This window comes from Panthera pardus, unplaced genomic scaffold (assembly GCF_024362965.1).
Source record: "Panthera pardus isolate Hobbes unplaced genomic scaffold, ASM2436296v1 HiC_scaffold_13, whole genome shotgun sequence".
Classification (NCBI taxonomy): domain Eukaryota; kingdom Metazoa; phylum Chordata; class Mammalia; order Carnivora; family Felidae; genus Panthera; species Panthera pardus.
The window spans coordinates 84,363,854-84,380,443 of record NW_026526688.1 but is presented as its reverse complement, the minus strand read 5'-3'; the positions used below and the strand labels follow the sequence as shown (position 1 = coordinate 84,380,443).

General features: G+C 36.5%; 1 protein-coding gene across 1 annotated transcript in view; it reads right to left on the bottom strand.

The window, feature by feature from the left end:
- The window catches only part of INPP4B (inositol polyphosphate-4-phosphatase type II B), a 758,464-nt gene that overhangs the window by 33,366 nt on the left and 708,508 nt on the right, over positions 1-16,590 (bottom strand). The window contains 1 exon segment of the mRNA XM_019420351.2: positions 14,477-14,631. Coding sequence (XP_019275896.2) covers positions 14,477-14,631 — 155 coding nt within the window.

Sequence of the window (16,590 nt, the reverse complement as noted above, 5' to 3'; positions counted from 1 at the left end):
ACTGCATCTGGTGCCTTCTGGCATTATGACCATGTAATATTTAATCATACATACCTTTCATAGATGCACGTGAAATTTTTTTATCTTACTGGAAAATGATTTTTATTTTTTTTGTGACTAGAGAGAAAGAAATATATCAATTTCAAGAGCAGCTGCTATAAAATCAGTTTATTCTTGTGAAGAGGCAGGCATTTCCCTCTTCTTTTCTGGCAAAAATAATATCTCTTGACAGGTCTAATATGCCTTTTTCTCACTTTTGTTCTAGTGTTTCCAAGAGGAAAAAAAGTCTTTATCATAAAATCAAATAAAACTGTGTTATAAACATTCCATATCTGAATTCATGTTATAAAATTAAATTATGGAACAGAAACTGAACAAAGGATGATATCTATTGTATTCCTATTTTCCAGTGCAAAAGAGCAGTCAAGGTGATTTGCAAACTCTGAAGCATATAAAAATATACTGATATTATTTTCTCAAATAGTTGAGAGGACAGATATCACTTTGAAAACACATAAATTCAGATGTAAAAGACTGGATTTTTTTTTCAGTTTGAAAAAACTGTAAATCAGTATTATTCAACTTGATTTGACAAGTGTTAAAAATAGATTTAGGAAGTCTTTAGCTTAGGATAGAGAGAATGTTTTATGTGGTTTTATTCTTAAGTATTTAAATCCTGCCTTGTTTTAAAAAGAATTCAAGGCAGTTTAAATGAATACATAAAATTCAGAAAGATATCAAGAATGAAAAGTGGGAAAGAAATAGTAAATGCAAGAGTATGTCATAAAAATAAATTAGGAATGAGGTCACTGTATTTTTTAAAAAGACCCATTAAAGAATGCTATCCATTTGTAGTAGAGGGAGCACAAAATTGGCCATGAGGTTTTTAGAAGTCTCTAAAAAAGGAAAATCATAGGGGCACTTGGGTGGCTCAGTCAATTAAGCCTCTCTGACTCTTGATTTTGGCTCAGGTTATGATCTCACAGTTTGTGGGTACAAGCTGTAAATCAGCTGACAGCACAGAGCCTGCTTGGGATTCTCTCTCTCTGTCCCTTCCCTGCTCGTGTGCTCTCTCTCTCTCTCTCTCAAAAAATAAATAACAGTCGGTTAAGCAGCCGAGTTTGGCTCAGGTCATGATCTTGCGGTCCGTGAGTTCGAGCCCCGTGTCGGGCTCTGTGCTGACAGCTCAGAGCCTGGAGCCTGTTTCAGATTCTGTGTCTCCCTCTTTCTGACCCTCCCCTGTTCATGCTCTGTCTCTCCCTGTCTCAAAAATAAATAAAACATTAAAAAAAATTAAAAAAAAAACAGTGTTATAAAAAAATAAATAAACTTAAAAAAAAAGAAAATCACAAAATTAAAACTCCCAGGCACACACACAATCACATTCAGCTACCCCACCTGCACACACGAACACACACACACATACTTGAATTGTTCTGGAGAATCATAAAGAAGCCTAATGTTAATGCTGTAGAAAAAAATATTCATGGAGAGGGAAATTTATGAGGTAAGGAAAAATGTCTGCAACATAAATGAACCTTGAAACAGTATGCTAAGTAAAAGAAGTGATTCACTTGGGGAGCCTGGACAGCTCAGTCAGGTAAGCCTCTGACTTCAGCTCAGGTCCTGACCTCGAGGTTCACAGTCCCTGCCCTGCATTGGGCTCTGCACCAGTGGTACAGAGCCTGCTTGGGATTCTCTCTCTCTCCCTCTCTCTCTCTCTCTCTGCCCCTTCCCCACTTGTACTGTCTCTCAAAAGAAACAAATAAACTTAAAAAAAGACCACACATTGTATGATTCTATTTATATGAAATGTCCAGAATAGGCAAAAGTGATGAACACGTTCTAAAATTAGATTGTGACGATAATTGTAAAACTTTGTGAATATACTAAAATCTATGAATTGTACTTTTTAGATAAAATTTTTTTCTTTTTAGACTTTAGATAAACAAAAAATAATATTTTGGTACCAATAGTGTCTCAAATATTTTATGGGCATTCTTTTTTTTTTAAGTATAGTTGAAACACAATGTTACATAAGTTTCAGGTGTTCGACACAGTGATTCCACAACTGTATACTTTGTGCTATGCTCACAAGTGTAGCTGTTATCTGCCGCCATACAACGTTATTACAATATCATTGACTGTATTCCCTATGCTGTGCCTTTTATCCCTATGAGTAATTCATTCTATACCTCTCACTCCCCTTCACCCTGAAATGGATGAATTGTATGGTATGGTATGGTATGGTAGGTGTATGTGAATTTTATATCTCAGTAAAACTGTTAACAGTGTAATCCTATCCTTACGGTAGACCAAGGATTATGAAACCTAGGTGTGCATCACAGTCATCTGGAGAGTTTGTCAAAGCACTGATTGCCAGGCCCCAATCCTACAGTTTCTGGTCCAGCAGGTCTGGGGTGAGGCCTGAGAATCTGCATTTATGTCAAGTTCTTGGGGGATGCTGATGCTGCTGGCCTGGGGACCACTCTTTGAGAATCAATGCATAGACAATATGAGTAATTGAACGGGCTGGGTTTTTTACTTTCTTCAGTATGGTTTGAGAAATCAAACCAATGCACAGTTCAGTAAAACTAATTTGAGGAGATGCTGTTATGACAAAGAAGGTGGTAGCAATAAGAACGGTAATGGTGACAATCGCCACATCAGTAACAGCCGTAGCAACATTTAATTTTTACTGGTCCTTACAATGCAACAAGTACTCTGTTAAGTGCTTCCATGATCATTATTTAATCTAATCCACACAATAGCCCTATGAGATGAATATGTTGGTGAGATCAACACCATAAGTTAAACCTTACCAAGTACTTACATGATATTCCTGTTACCAATTTTTTCATATACCCATTTCTTTCACTTTACATAGCAAGATCCCAAAGGCTCCTAGAATTTCATTCTCACTGCCAAGAAGTGGAGAACCAGGCCATCTTTCCACAGAGTTTTTCCTCTTAATCACTGAACTATACTCATTTCTCTCCACCGAGCTGGCTTAATTCTTAGATTTTTAGAGGTCTCAAAACAATGACTCTGCCACAACAATGTTGTGATACTTGAGAAATATCACATGTGATTTTTTACTATTAATAAACTACCAATTTTCCAAATGATATGCCTTATAAATTACACTCTCGACCCCTGTAATGATGTCATTCACACTCCTATGAACCCTGATAGACTCAATGAATGGGAGAGAATGGGGTGTAATTGTGCATAATATATCTTTGCTCATAGGACTTGAGACCATTATCCTCGGCATAAATGCATTATGCTGGGGATTTGAACTTCTCTGTCATCTATGATCTTCTGAAAAGAATAAAAGTTGGAAGTATTTTGACTGCTTTTCCATAAACACTATTGACTCCCAATTTAGCTTTTATGAGACAGTGGCCAATGAAGACTTTCAGTTTGTTCTCCTGGGGTAGAGACTGGAGCATTACAAGTAAAATTCAGGTGACAAGGAGGGTTGAAACCTTTCTATGACAGTGTTTACCCAAGTAGACTGAACACTCTGATTAAGGCTAGAATTTCTACATGGTACACCGATGATGTATTGATTTTAACAGTTTTGGATTTATTTTCATGGGCAGTAGGATAAACATAATAGGTACATCAAGTGCATGAATTCGTGAATGTCATTCCTTAGGACAAGGTTGAAATAAATTATCGTTCGTGTCACACTTCTGGAAAGAGATTATTAGGTTGTTTAATGAAAAAGATTTGGGAAGTGTTATTGTATGGGAACTAAATGCTCTAACAAACCTGTCAACTTTAAAAGCAAGCAAGATCTGAGATAGAACTATGATATTTGCTTCACATCCCCGTGTTTAATTCTGAGTTGTTTCTCTCTTTGAACATGGTGTTTGGGTCCAGCAATATGTGGCTGCGCCCACTCACTTCCTTTATTCTTGCATCCTCCCAGGAGCAGAAACAGACTAGGTTTTGGCAAAACTACTTTCCACACGTTCAGGCCTGGGCCACATGCATCTCTGGCTTTTTTAAGGAAACAAGCCCTTTCTAGGACTAGTTCCTGCTACACCTAATTTTCCAAGTGCAAAGGTATCACTCACCTCCCTAATTGCCTCTGTGTGTGTGTGTGTGTGTGTGTGTGTGTGTGTGTGTGTGTATACATGTGTCTCAGCTGGAAGTCTCCATCCCTTTTCTAAAACAGAGTACTAAAAAGTCTTACACCATAGACTCCTGTCAAAACACTGCACTTCTCTCTCCAAACCCAAGAGACCTTTCTCATCTACTCTTCTGTGCTTTCATTTTTTTGGTAAAAATAAACAAAACAAATAAAAAATATTCTTAAAAACTGTCACTCCTGAGACTCTCTTATCTAGAACTTTACTTAAATGCAATAACTCAGCAGTTTATATATGCTAGATCCCTTTCTTGGCTGGCATTAAATGCAAACACCCAATATATGAAACATATATTAAAGATGAGATGTTAGAAGTGGAAATGCAAACGGCCATCAATGTTTAGTGTTCAATACGACTTATTACAGGAAAATATAAATTAAATCAAGATATCACTTTTCACCCATCACATTGCAAAAAAAAAACTCTTACAGTGCAAATATTTGGGCATGGGAACATATGTGCATGGGTTGAGGGATATAAATAGTATAGCTATTTTTAAGAGCAATCTGGTAGCATCCAGTAATATTGAAAATATAAATACCTTACCACCTATTTCACTTTTATGTTTATTACACTGTGAAAATTCTCATACTTGTATTCATGGACATACTCATGAGTGTGTCTACTGCACTATTGTTTAATAGCATAATATCAGAAACAACCTAAAATTTGATAGGGAAATAGATAAATTGTGATCTATAATATAAGGGAATACTATACAGCTATTAAAGGAGAGGACTAGATCTTATGTATGAACATAGATCTTAAAAAAAAACCGAAAACATGATACCAACTGAAGAAAATAAGTTGTTGGATGTGATACACATTATGATACCATTTATGTAAATAAAACATTTAACAAAGGTGATGATTAACAAACAGTGCCCTTAGCCTTACCCACTGATATTCCCAGTCAAGAACTCCCAATTCCTCCTTGCTGCTTACCTAAATTGTACTCATCCTCAAGATACAGTTCAAACCCTCCCTTCCCCAGGGCCACCCCAGCCCACAGTGATTCCTTTTCCCCTCTGATCCACTCTGGTTATAACCGTTTTAGGCATGTGGCCTGATCTACCTCATACTATCCTTGTGGGCATTAATAGAGGATCCTCATATAGAATGCTTACTATAATTCTTAGTACATAGCAAGAAGAACTCATTGACTACTAGATGCTATTATTATTACAGATGCATTTTGCCATTTGTTTAGCATGGTACTCTGCCATAGTAGATATTCAATAAATGTTTACTTTTGACTCTAAATATGATGATGGCATAGTTCTGTGAATAATATATTTGCCCAGACCATCTCCTGGGATGGGGTTCTTGGCTTGTTATTTACCAGATATCCTAAATCGCTAATAAAGTGTGTGGGCATTCAAAGTTGGATAATGCACGAATTCTACTGCCTGAGCACCCAGGCACTGCCAACCGGGGCCACAGGTCATCACGAGCTCTCTGTTCCAGGCTCAGTTGTTCCCAGATTCCCTGGATGCCACCGGCAGGGTTCTCACCAGATTTTCAAACCATGTAGCCCATAGTCACTGAGAGAGAGTTTAAGCCTTTTAGCAACCAAGTATTAATCTTGGGATTTTCTTCTAAGACCTTGAAGACCAGGGAAATTCCTCAATTTCAGGAATATCTGAAGAGGCATGGAGGAGAAATATGGGCTGGGGAAGCATGGGCAGGGTAGGTGGCAATGGGGAGAGCATGGGAGCAAGCAGAGCACCTAACACCACTGGGCACGGAAACTTTAAATGAGCTATGTCATTTAACACAACCACCACAGGACAGGGGAGGAAACTGAAGCCTGGAGATTAAGTTGTCCATAGATGTACACATGATGAGTGTTAGAGTAAGGATCTAACCCCAGATCTTCCTGCCTCTAAAAACTCATGTTTGTGGCAGAAGTTACATCTATTTTAATTAAATTCATTTATATGTGTTTCCATTAAATGAAATTAAAAAACATAGATTCCATAAACTTGTATTTCTAGGCCCTCAGGTAATAATTACAAGAGCAAATGTGTGTGCAAAGCTGGTAACTGCTCTGGATGACAAGCACAGGGTCTCATGCCACTGCTAGTAGAAAACAAATATAATACACAAAACAAATTAGGAAGAAAAAATAGACCTCAAAATCACAAGTTTTTTAGTTAACAAAATAATATGATTTGCAACAAATGCATGAAGATTACCTAAAATCAGCACACACGCTTTGTTCAGGAAGTTGAAAGATTTTCGATAGATAATTCTTCAATTTTTCCAATGAGTTCAGTTTTCTTTTGATGGTTCATCTGTGGATATCTTGTTAAAAGATGCTTGCTCCAACAAGATTTTTTTAAAAAGTGCATTCTTTGCACTCTCTTTCACCTTATGGTAAATTGAAGCAAAAACATCCATATGGGGTCAGTTTTCACATAACTATTAGCAACCCTAAGATGAAGGTGACTCCATCTGGGCTTATTGCTGTCATTCATCACAGATACGGACTGAAGTAATGCAGCAATACAGTACTGAAGTTCTCAAGGGAAGAGATAATGCTTAGTGATAATGGAAAAATTGTTCCTGCTTATGCTGTTCTACACAAACACATCCCTTTCGAGTAGTCAGGATATAACAGAAAGCTTCCATTGCCTCTGTCTATAATGCTTATTACTCACTTCAATATTTGAAATAGATAATATGAAATAGTAGCACCTTTTCTCTGACTTGTACAATCAAACAAGAGTAAGGTGAAATAAAAACAAGACTGACAAAAGAAAAAAATAAAGTTTTCTATCTTAACACAAACGAACTACATGACTCAAAAGTAAATCTCACAGAGAACGCAGAACATGAGAAATAAAACATTTACTGACATCAATTGGTTAAGGATCACTTGTTTATAAGGCAGAACATTTGACAAGTTGTGAAATAGAAATAGCATAAATTTCAGGTGCAACATGTTGAAAACAGGACATTCAATAAGATATTAAAACTCAATGTGGCTGATGGGTCTTTTAGTCTCTCTCTTATGAATTAATTATTTACTAAACTTGAATGATGAAAGCCCTGTATCTAAAGGGTGACAAATAGGTTGTATGCTGAAATAAGCCCTGATTAATCTTACTAATGGCATATCAACGATCTTAATTTTAAGGAGCCACTATAGAATGACAGATTGCAGAGGAATGTACCATAAGGAAAATAAAAGTTACAGACAACTGAGCAATATGGTGTCACATTGTTACCTTGTATATACACATCAACCCTGGGTTCCTGTTAAGGGAAATAAGATTGCACTGGTATTTTCATTTTAATTTACTTTTTAGTGGGTATTAAATTTCCCAACACAATCATTTTTTGATAGAGCATGACATTTTATAATCTAGTCAAATTTTGTATTTAAAACCCATTCCTAATTGTCTATTAATGAAATATAAACTCAAAAGTCTCTGCTAAAAATTCTTTCTGTAAATGCACTGGGACAAAAGGGATCTTAGCATCATGGAGATCCCATAACCAAAAACTGAGTGCTGATATTGCATTATCCCTTTCTATAAAAAAAAAAAAAAAAGTCTGCCAATTATGCAGCCACCATTTTGTAACTTTCCACTATACATGATCAAAGGAGAATTTGTCAATACACATACACTTCAAAACTCAAAGAAAGGATAAAACAAATAACTCAGTGAAGAAATGGGCATAAGACATGAACAGACAGTTTTCCAAAGAAGACATCTAGATGGCTAACAGACACTTGAAAAGATGCTCAACATCCCTTATCATCAGGGAAATACAATCAAAACCACAATGAGATACCACCTCACACCTGTCAGAATGGTTAAAATAAACAACTGAGGAAACAACAGATGTTGGTGAGGGTGTGGAGAAAGTGGAACTCTTTTGCACTGCTGGTGGGAATGCAAACTGGTATTGCTACTCTGGAAAACAGTATGGAGGTTCCTCAAAAAATTAAAAATAGAATTACCCTACAACCCAGTAATTTCACTACTAGGTATTTATCCAAAGGATACAAAAATGCTGATTCAAAGGGGCACAAGTATCCCGATGTTTATGGCAGCACCATCAACAGTAGCCAAATTATGGATGTCCTTTGGCTGATGAATGAATAAAGAAGATGTGGTACACACACACACACACACACTCAGGAATATTACTCGGCAATCAGAAAGCTTGAAATCTTGCCACCTGTAACAACGTAGATGGAACTAGAATGTACTATGGTAAGCAAAATAAGTCACAGAAAGATATGTATCATATGATTTCACTCATATGTGGAATTTAAGAAACAAAATAGATGAACATAGAAGAAGGGATGGAAAAAGAAGATAAAGAGAGGGAGGCAAACTATAAGAGACTCTTAAATACAGAGAACAAACTGAGGGTTGCTGGAGGGGTGTTGTATGGGGGGTGGGCTAAATGGGTGATGGGCATTAAGGAGGGCACTTGTTGGGTGAGCACTGGGTGTTATATGTAAGTGATGAATCAGTAAGTTCTACTCCTGAAACCATTATTACACTACATGTTAACAAATTTAGATTTAAATAAAATTTAAAAAAGGAGAGATATACCAGGCTAATAGTCTTGCCACAAAGCCACTAAAATAAATTACTGCAATGTGGCAGGTTTAAATGAGATTGACTTCAGTCAAGTGGTTCTCCACCTAGTCTCCATCCCAGAAGCTAGTTTGTAGAAGGACTCCTGCCATTCAGCCCCAAACCCCAGGGTTTCTTTCTTTTTCCTTCTTTCTTTCTTTCTTTCTTTCTTTCTTTCTTTCTTCCTTCCTTCCTTCCTTCCTTCCTTCCTTCCTTCCTTTCTTTCTTTCTTTCTTTCTTTCTTTCTATTTAAAATGTTTATTTATTTTGAGAGAGAGAGAGAGAGAGACAGAGAGACACAGAGACACAGAGAGAGACAGAGACAGAGAGAGAGAGAGAGAGAGAGGCAGAGTGTGAAGGATACAGAGTATCCCAAGCAGGTTCTGTGCTGTCAGCACACAGGCCAACACGGGGATCTAACCCACAAACCAAATCACAAGATCATGACCTGAGTCGAAATCAAGAGTCAGATGCTTAACTGACTAGGCCACGCAGGTGCCCCAAACCCAGGGTTTCTAATGAGGGTTGAGAATCATTGTTTTTGTCTTGCAATATAGGCAATTACTAAGAGTTCTTTAAGAGCCAGATCTTCCCAGATACTCTAACTTTCTATTCTGAAGAAGCCCTTTTGCTATTTCAGCCAAGCAGATTATAACCAAAGGCACGTATCAGTAATGTGCACCTGTGAGTAATATTGGCTATGTAGGAAGAGAGTGAAATTTTTGAAAATAGTACAAAGGAAGGATTCAGAATATGCATTAAGATAGTTTTTTTTTTTTTTTTTTGAATCATAACCTCTCCAAAGCTTTCAATTTCATCTTCTGGAACTTTTGCTTGTAAATATGTCATAACTGAGTGATAAGTTCATTCTAATTATCTAATCTAATTATCTAATTCTAAATCTAATTTTAAATGCCTATATATGTGCAAAACTTCCTAATATATATATATATATATACATATATATATATATATACACACACACATATATATATATGTGTATATATATATATGTGTGTATATATATATATATATATATATATATATATATATACATGACATGAACATTTTAGAAACCTGTGTTATCCATCCATCCATCCATCCATCCATTGAATATTTGTGGAGAACCTGATATCATTAGGCATTGTTCTAGATCCTGGAAGGCTGCAATGGACAAAGGAAAATAAAAATACCTCCTCTCACGGAGCTTATGCCGGTGAGTAAGTTTCTGATTAAGCAGCCCAATGAAGCTTTATTTATTTCTCTTTATCTATGACATTTTGTTTATTCATAAATAATCTGAACAGAGAGAAGCACAATACAATTGAAAAATTTAATAGAGATAAGGAAAAAGTAAAACTAAAAAATGGCAATATTATAACCTCGATGAACTTAAAAAAAAATCCAGAGTAAATAGCCTGAAAGGTAGTTAGAATAATTCAAAGGTAAACTGTAATTAATGTTAAATAAAATTAAAAAACCATTATTTTCAAAAGCATAAAAATCAAACTCCTTTAAAACACTGATTTATTTAAATCCAAGGTTGTGTCCCAGAATATCAGTAAAGTTCTTGAAAAATTTAGATTCCTGGATCCACCTCAGATTTCCCAATTATAAACCAATAGGGTCCAAACATAAGTAATATTTAAAAACTCCAGAAACAGTTTGAGATGCATTTTAAAGCCACTGTCTGAGGGTGGGATTTCCTAGATGGCGGACCAAGGAGTTCTGAAAATCTTCTTTCTTCCAAAAAACTATGAGAATGGAAAATACTAGGAAATGGAAAGTCAAAAACACCCATTTCAGGACCCTGGTAATCAACTGAAGTCAAGCAACAAGCTGAGAACTGGTTCTTCCTGGAAAACTGCTGACAGGGGGTAAGAAGAGAGGAAGTGTGTGGCCTTCCTGCCTGGCACTGCTCCCATCCCTGCCCCTTTCAGCTCAAGTTCTACTAGGGTGAGCTGGCGGAGCACTTGACCGCTCTGGGGGAAATGCCACTCCTGGGAATTATCTGAAACAGCAGTATTCTTGGATGAGGACAGTGGACCTCTTGGCTAGTCTGAGATAGCGGTTCTACTGGGGCTGCTCCCAGAGTAGCCATTAATCTAACCAGGAGATCCTGAAAATGAGAGAGCCATGGAGGGATTTGGTAAACTTTCACACATCCTGGCCAACTAGCAGGACCTAACAGGCCTGGTGGAAATAAAAGGGAGAAGGTTCGAAAATGCCTGAACTTTGAATATATTCACAATCAACAGATACATCAACAGTGTTTGGAAACCTTATTGGATTGAGTTGTCTGAGCACAACTTCTGTCTGCCTTATTATCATTGGCCACCAAACTACAGAGACCCAAGGGCAACCCCAGGAAACAAGGCTTAGATATAAGAGTAAGAACCAAATTACTGTCTTGAATATAATTGAAAACATAATTTTAAAAAAAGACAACAAAGTTGATACATAGTTCTGAAAAACAGAAGGCAACATTATGAATTCCTATTTGGATTGTTCTTCATTTATTCAACCCGTATTTATATTCATCTTACTCTGGACCAGACACTGTGCTCAATGCCCTTGTACAATGGTGAACATAGTAGATAAGGTTGAAATTAAACAGTTGATGTTCTAGAACTAGAATTTGCTCTTCAAGGTCTCAGGATTTGAGAAGGTTACTCTAGTCTTCTACACAGTCTGAAATTTATAAAAGCACACATTTTTTATGAGTTATAGGACTTATGTAATACACTTGACCCTTGAACAACAGAGGGGTTGCGGCTCTGAACCCCTGCACATTGGAAAATCCATGTACAACTTTTGAGTCCCCTAAAACTTAATTAGCAATAGCCTACTGTTGACAGGAAGCCTTACTGATAACATAAACAGTGATTAACATGTTTTGTATATTATGTGTACTATATACTGTATTCATACAATAAAGCAGGCTAGAAAAAAGAAAATGCTATTAAGAAAATCATAAGAACATAAAGTACTTATTAAAAAATCTGCATATAAGTAGACCCAAGCAGTTCAAACCTGTGTTGTCCAAGGGTCAACTGTATTTTAACTAACAGATTTGAAGATGCCAAATACATTACCAAATAGTTTTAAGTGATGTTATTTTATTTTATTTGGTACAAAGAGAATAACTTTAAAGTATAACAAGGTCATCTATGTTTGAGTGCTGGCTCTAATATTTTCTATCTGAAGTTTTTGCCAAAACATTCTAGAGCTCAGTTTCATTATTTATAAAGTAAAGGAGGTTTCACTAGATTTCTAGAGTGACTCTTTGATCTCAAATATATCACTCAAATTCTAAGGGCGTGTAAGAATACACATTAACGTAAAAAAATATTTACAAGAAATCTATCCAGGCTTACTGTGATGAATACAGTCCACCCATAATTGGCACGGCATTTGTAAACACTTTAAGGTGGCATTTAAAGAACTATTTCCTTAAATAGATAAACATTGCATTTGAAACCTTATTTATAAGAATCAGCAGTAGACTTTATTTTAGTAGATGGTATTGGAGTCAAACCTTTTGTCATAATATATTCATAAAGATTATAGGGACCATGGTTGGCTAGATTTTACTGTACCTGGAAGATCAGAATGTTAACATCATGACCCTTGATATTTATTTTTTATTGACATAACAAATATTATACAGTGATCGCTGTATGTCAAACACTGTTCTAATCACTTTACACATACCAATTCATTTAATCCTCAAGAAACTCCTAAGAAGAGCTTATCACATCTGTTTTATATATGAGGAAACTGAGTCATCAAGAGGTTGACTAACTTGCCTAAGGCATTAGAGGCAGCAAGACATTAACCTTCTCATGGCTAGTAAGCGACGTATAGGCTACATTCAAACTTGGGTCACTGGCTCCCAAGCCCCATGCTCTCATTTACTTTGCTATTTTGACAGAACTCATAAACCAATGGGCTTAGATTGTGATACACAATACCCAAAGAAGGAAATGACGGTAGTTATTAAAGAAAAGAACACCACTTGTTTCCCGTAAACACAGGTACACACACACACACACACACACACACACACACACACACACAAAGCCCTCCAAGCCTCACACAGCCCTCATGTATTCACAAAACCAAATGATAAATTTGACAGATTTGAAATGTATAAATATATATATAAATATATATACTGATCCCCCAGAGAAGTGGTGATATGGAAGTTAGGATCTTTAGTGTTTTTAGATTAAATTTTTTATACTTAACTTTGTTTAACAAGCCAAGAATCAACCTCATAAATGTTATGTCCTGAGCAAGTATGTTACATATATAATGTTGATTCTGTACAACCTTTATGCAATACCACACTATGTAGTTTTATGGTTTAACATGTATATGACAAACACATCTTTTATTTACCAATTTGAAAGAATTATCTTTATAATTTAAGGGTCCCTTTTTACATCTGCCTTAAAATAAGCAACAATTGCACCTTCCAGAAAATGCCTGTTTGTTGAACCATTGTAGTCCTCTGGTATATCTGGCCAATAACATGTGTTCCTGCTCTCCCCACCTAGTACCTTTGTTCTATCCATAGTGAAAATTTGTATTCTTTTTATGCACATTAGAGGATTTCAGATTCAGATTCTGAATTCTTCCCATTAGTGCTGAGAGATTATTTTCAAAAGAAGTTTTCTATACCAACCAATGTGCTTTATATGGCTCAGATGTTCATGTCAGGCCTCTAAGACATACTCATACATTTGTCAAAAAATTCTGATAGAACTCCACTGAACAATGAAAATGCCAAGAGACATGAAATGGGGTAACAGAGAGGGCTTCAGAAACCTCTCATTACTGAGGAAAACATGCAGGCACAGGATAAGCGCAGGCAAGCATCCACGTCCCCACTGAAAGGCTGCAGCAGTTAAAAAAAAAAAAGGAGAAGCTAATGATATGCCAGATAAGAAGCAGGTGTCTCTAGAGCATCACGGGACATTCCTTTCTGGGAACAGAGAGCCTGTGCCATGCTATCGGGTGTGCTTCTGAGTCAGTCTTTGCAGCAAAGAGACAATTTCGCTTAACTTTTTAATTAACGTGTGTCCTTGCTGACAGACATTGTGAATGAGGCACTTTTTCCTTCCCATTATGGCTTAGACTTTAGATTTAATTACTGTGGAAATGAATCAAGAAACATGACTTCAGGCATAGCATTTTAAATGTCGGTAGAGTAACAATATTAATTCTCTATTTTAAAAGTATTGGTGTCATCCCATCTTCCTGATGGATGATGTGAAAATAAATTTTAGGAAGCAGGTGACTGACCTGGAGACCCTACCAGACATTGGGAAGATCACGTGTTAGTTGCAGTTAGGAAAGATTTTGTTTGGATAAAGACTTAGTTTTATTTTGTACATATTCACGATTCCTAATATATAAAGAAATTGTTCTTCAAGTGCTATATATGAAGGGACTAGAGCCCTTTAAAACTTGGATCTAAATGAGCTAATACGCTATTATCAAAATCCATCCACATTGTATTTTATTGCCTAAAATCAGTAGGGGGAATACTTAACATTATTTTATCTTTCATGCCATGAGCTATGAACCATGGAAATGTGGTGAAGTTACTAAATATTTAGTCCTCTAGTAAAATATGTATTTGGAAAAAAACCTAAAACTTTAAAATGACCTTAGAAGAAAGAAAGTTGAAGACGTGTGGCATACCTTCTCATACAATCCAGGGCTCGGATAAAGAAGTCCTTGTGCAGCTGGTGCTCATCTCTCAAGATTGAGCACTGTTCAAGAGTCACCGACATGGACGTCCTGTCTTTGGCACTTTTACAACAGGTGAAACGAATACCATTTAGTTTGCGACAAATCTGTAACACAGACACATGAACAATTTATTGTTCATTTGTAGATTACTCTAAGGTGTCGGACTCCTCTAAACACTTCTTATCCAAACACACCAAATTTATGTTAATTTATGACAGTCAATTGGTTCAATCTGCCCTAGCGAATGAAAAACACTATCTTTTCATTTCAAAAGCTAGTGGAACAGATTGAATTTATTTAGTTCTTTGTATGTGGTGTGTGACATGTGGGGCTGTGGAAGCCATATGAGATGGTAAATATCCAGCAGAGGCAGCAATGCCCCCTGAGAGGGGGCCTGAACTGTAGTGGATGACAGTAATAATCACAGCTGAGGAGCAACACCTTAATTGTGAAGGGAAAATAAAACTATGTTTCCTGGATCAGATACTTGATTTGAATCCTACATAGCTAACATCTTCTTAATTTATATTTAAGAAAACTTTGCTAGGTTTGGCTTCATGGTACGAGATTTCAAACATCCACAGGGCACCAGCACAGCAGATAAGTGAACCACTAACCACTCATTAATGTAACTAGTAGGAAGAAGGACACCAAAATAGTCACTGTAAATCACTCATCTACTGTACCAGGTACGACGCTAATATATTTCATATAGATTTGCACATGAATAACTGCACATGAACCCTGGAAGAAGATTTAATCATTCTTATTTTACAGATGAAGAAATTGAGGTTTACCCAGGTTAGGTAACTTGTGCATAACTGAGCAGAACCCGGATGCTAATGCGGGTTTACATGATGCCAAGGACCAAGACTTTAATTTCTGTTCTGTTTCTTTTTGTAAATTCTTTCTTTTGTTATTCCAATGTAAGTCAAGAGAAAAATCTCTCAGCAGCAGTATTCTCTTGTCTATGGTTAGCAGGTGAACCATTCCATTCCTTTCTCTTCCCTGTCTCATGGTAGGGCTCTGATATGAGATGCCAATACTCTACATTAGTGTCAACAATACTAATCAACATGCAATTAAAATAAATCTAATGTGATATGATGCAGTTTTGCTTTATTATCTGACATCAGATAACTTATGGAAGATCAATTGAAGAATATTTTACAGCAGATATCTGCCTTAACAGTTTTCTGCTTTAAGGAAAACATATAATGATACAGCTTATCAAGGATTTTTACCATGTTTTAATTGTGATTTTGATACTTACACTAGGATTTACAAGTCCTTATTAGAACTTTGGTACTTTCTCACCATTTCAAATATAAGCAACTAGGGAAATATGAAAGCATGATTTCACCATAAAATCTTTTTTATCTGTAAAACTGTAATCTTTTCAAATAAAAAAAATATTTCAAAATTTTAAACATAAAACAGCAAAGACTTGACTATATTCATTGCAATGAAATATAGACCCCAATGCCACTTATCTGATATGATTTTTAAAAGAATGAATATTCTTTAAAATGTGTTGCCTCTACTGGGGTGCCTGGGTGGCTCAGTCAGTTAAGTGTCTGACTTTGGTTCAGGTCATGATCTCGCGGTTTGTGGGTTCGAGCCCCACGTCGGGCTCTCTGCTGACAGCTCGGAGCCTGGAGCCTGCTTCGGATTCTGTGTCTCCCTTTCTGCACCTCCCACATTCGCACTCTGTCTATCTCCCTCTCTCTCTCAAAAATAAATAAACATTAAAAAAATTGACAAAGAATTTTTAAAAAAAATGTGTGGCCTCTACTATAGTCAACTAACCTACTAAGGATCGTTGATGTTCTAAATTTAAAATCAAGAGGAGGCAGTGTAAATTAAATCAGAGTGGGCCGGTGGGGTCTTGGTTTCCTTATTTCTATAACTTCTTTGAACTATAGGAACTTAATTTTTTTGATAGAGAGAGAGTGAGTGAGTGCAGGGGAGGGGCAGAGGGAGGGGGATAGAGGATTAGAGGCCCTGGTAGCACAGAGCCTGATGTGGGGCTGGAACTCCAGAACCATGAGACCATGACCTGA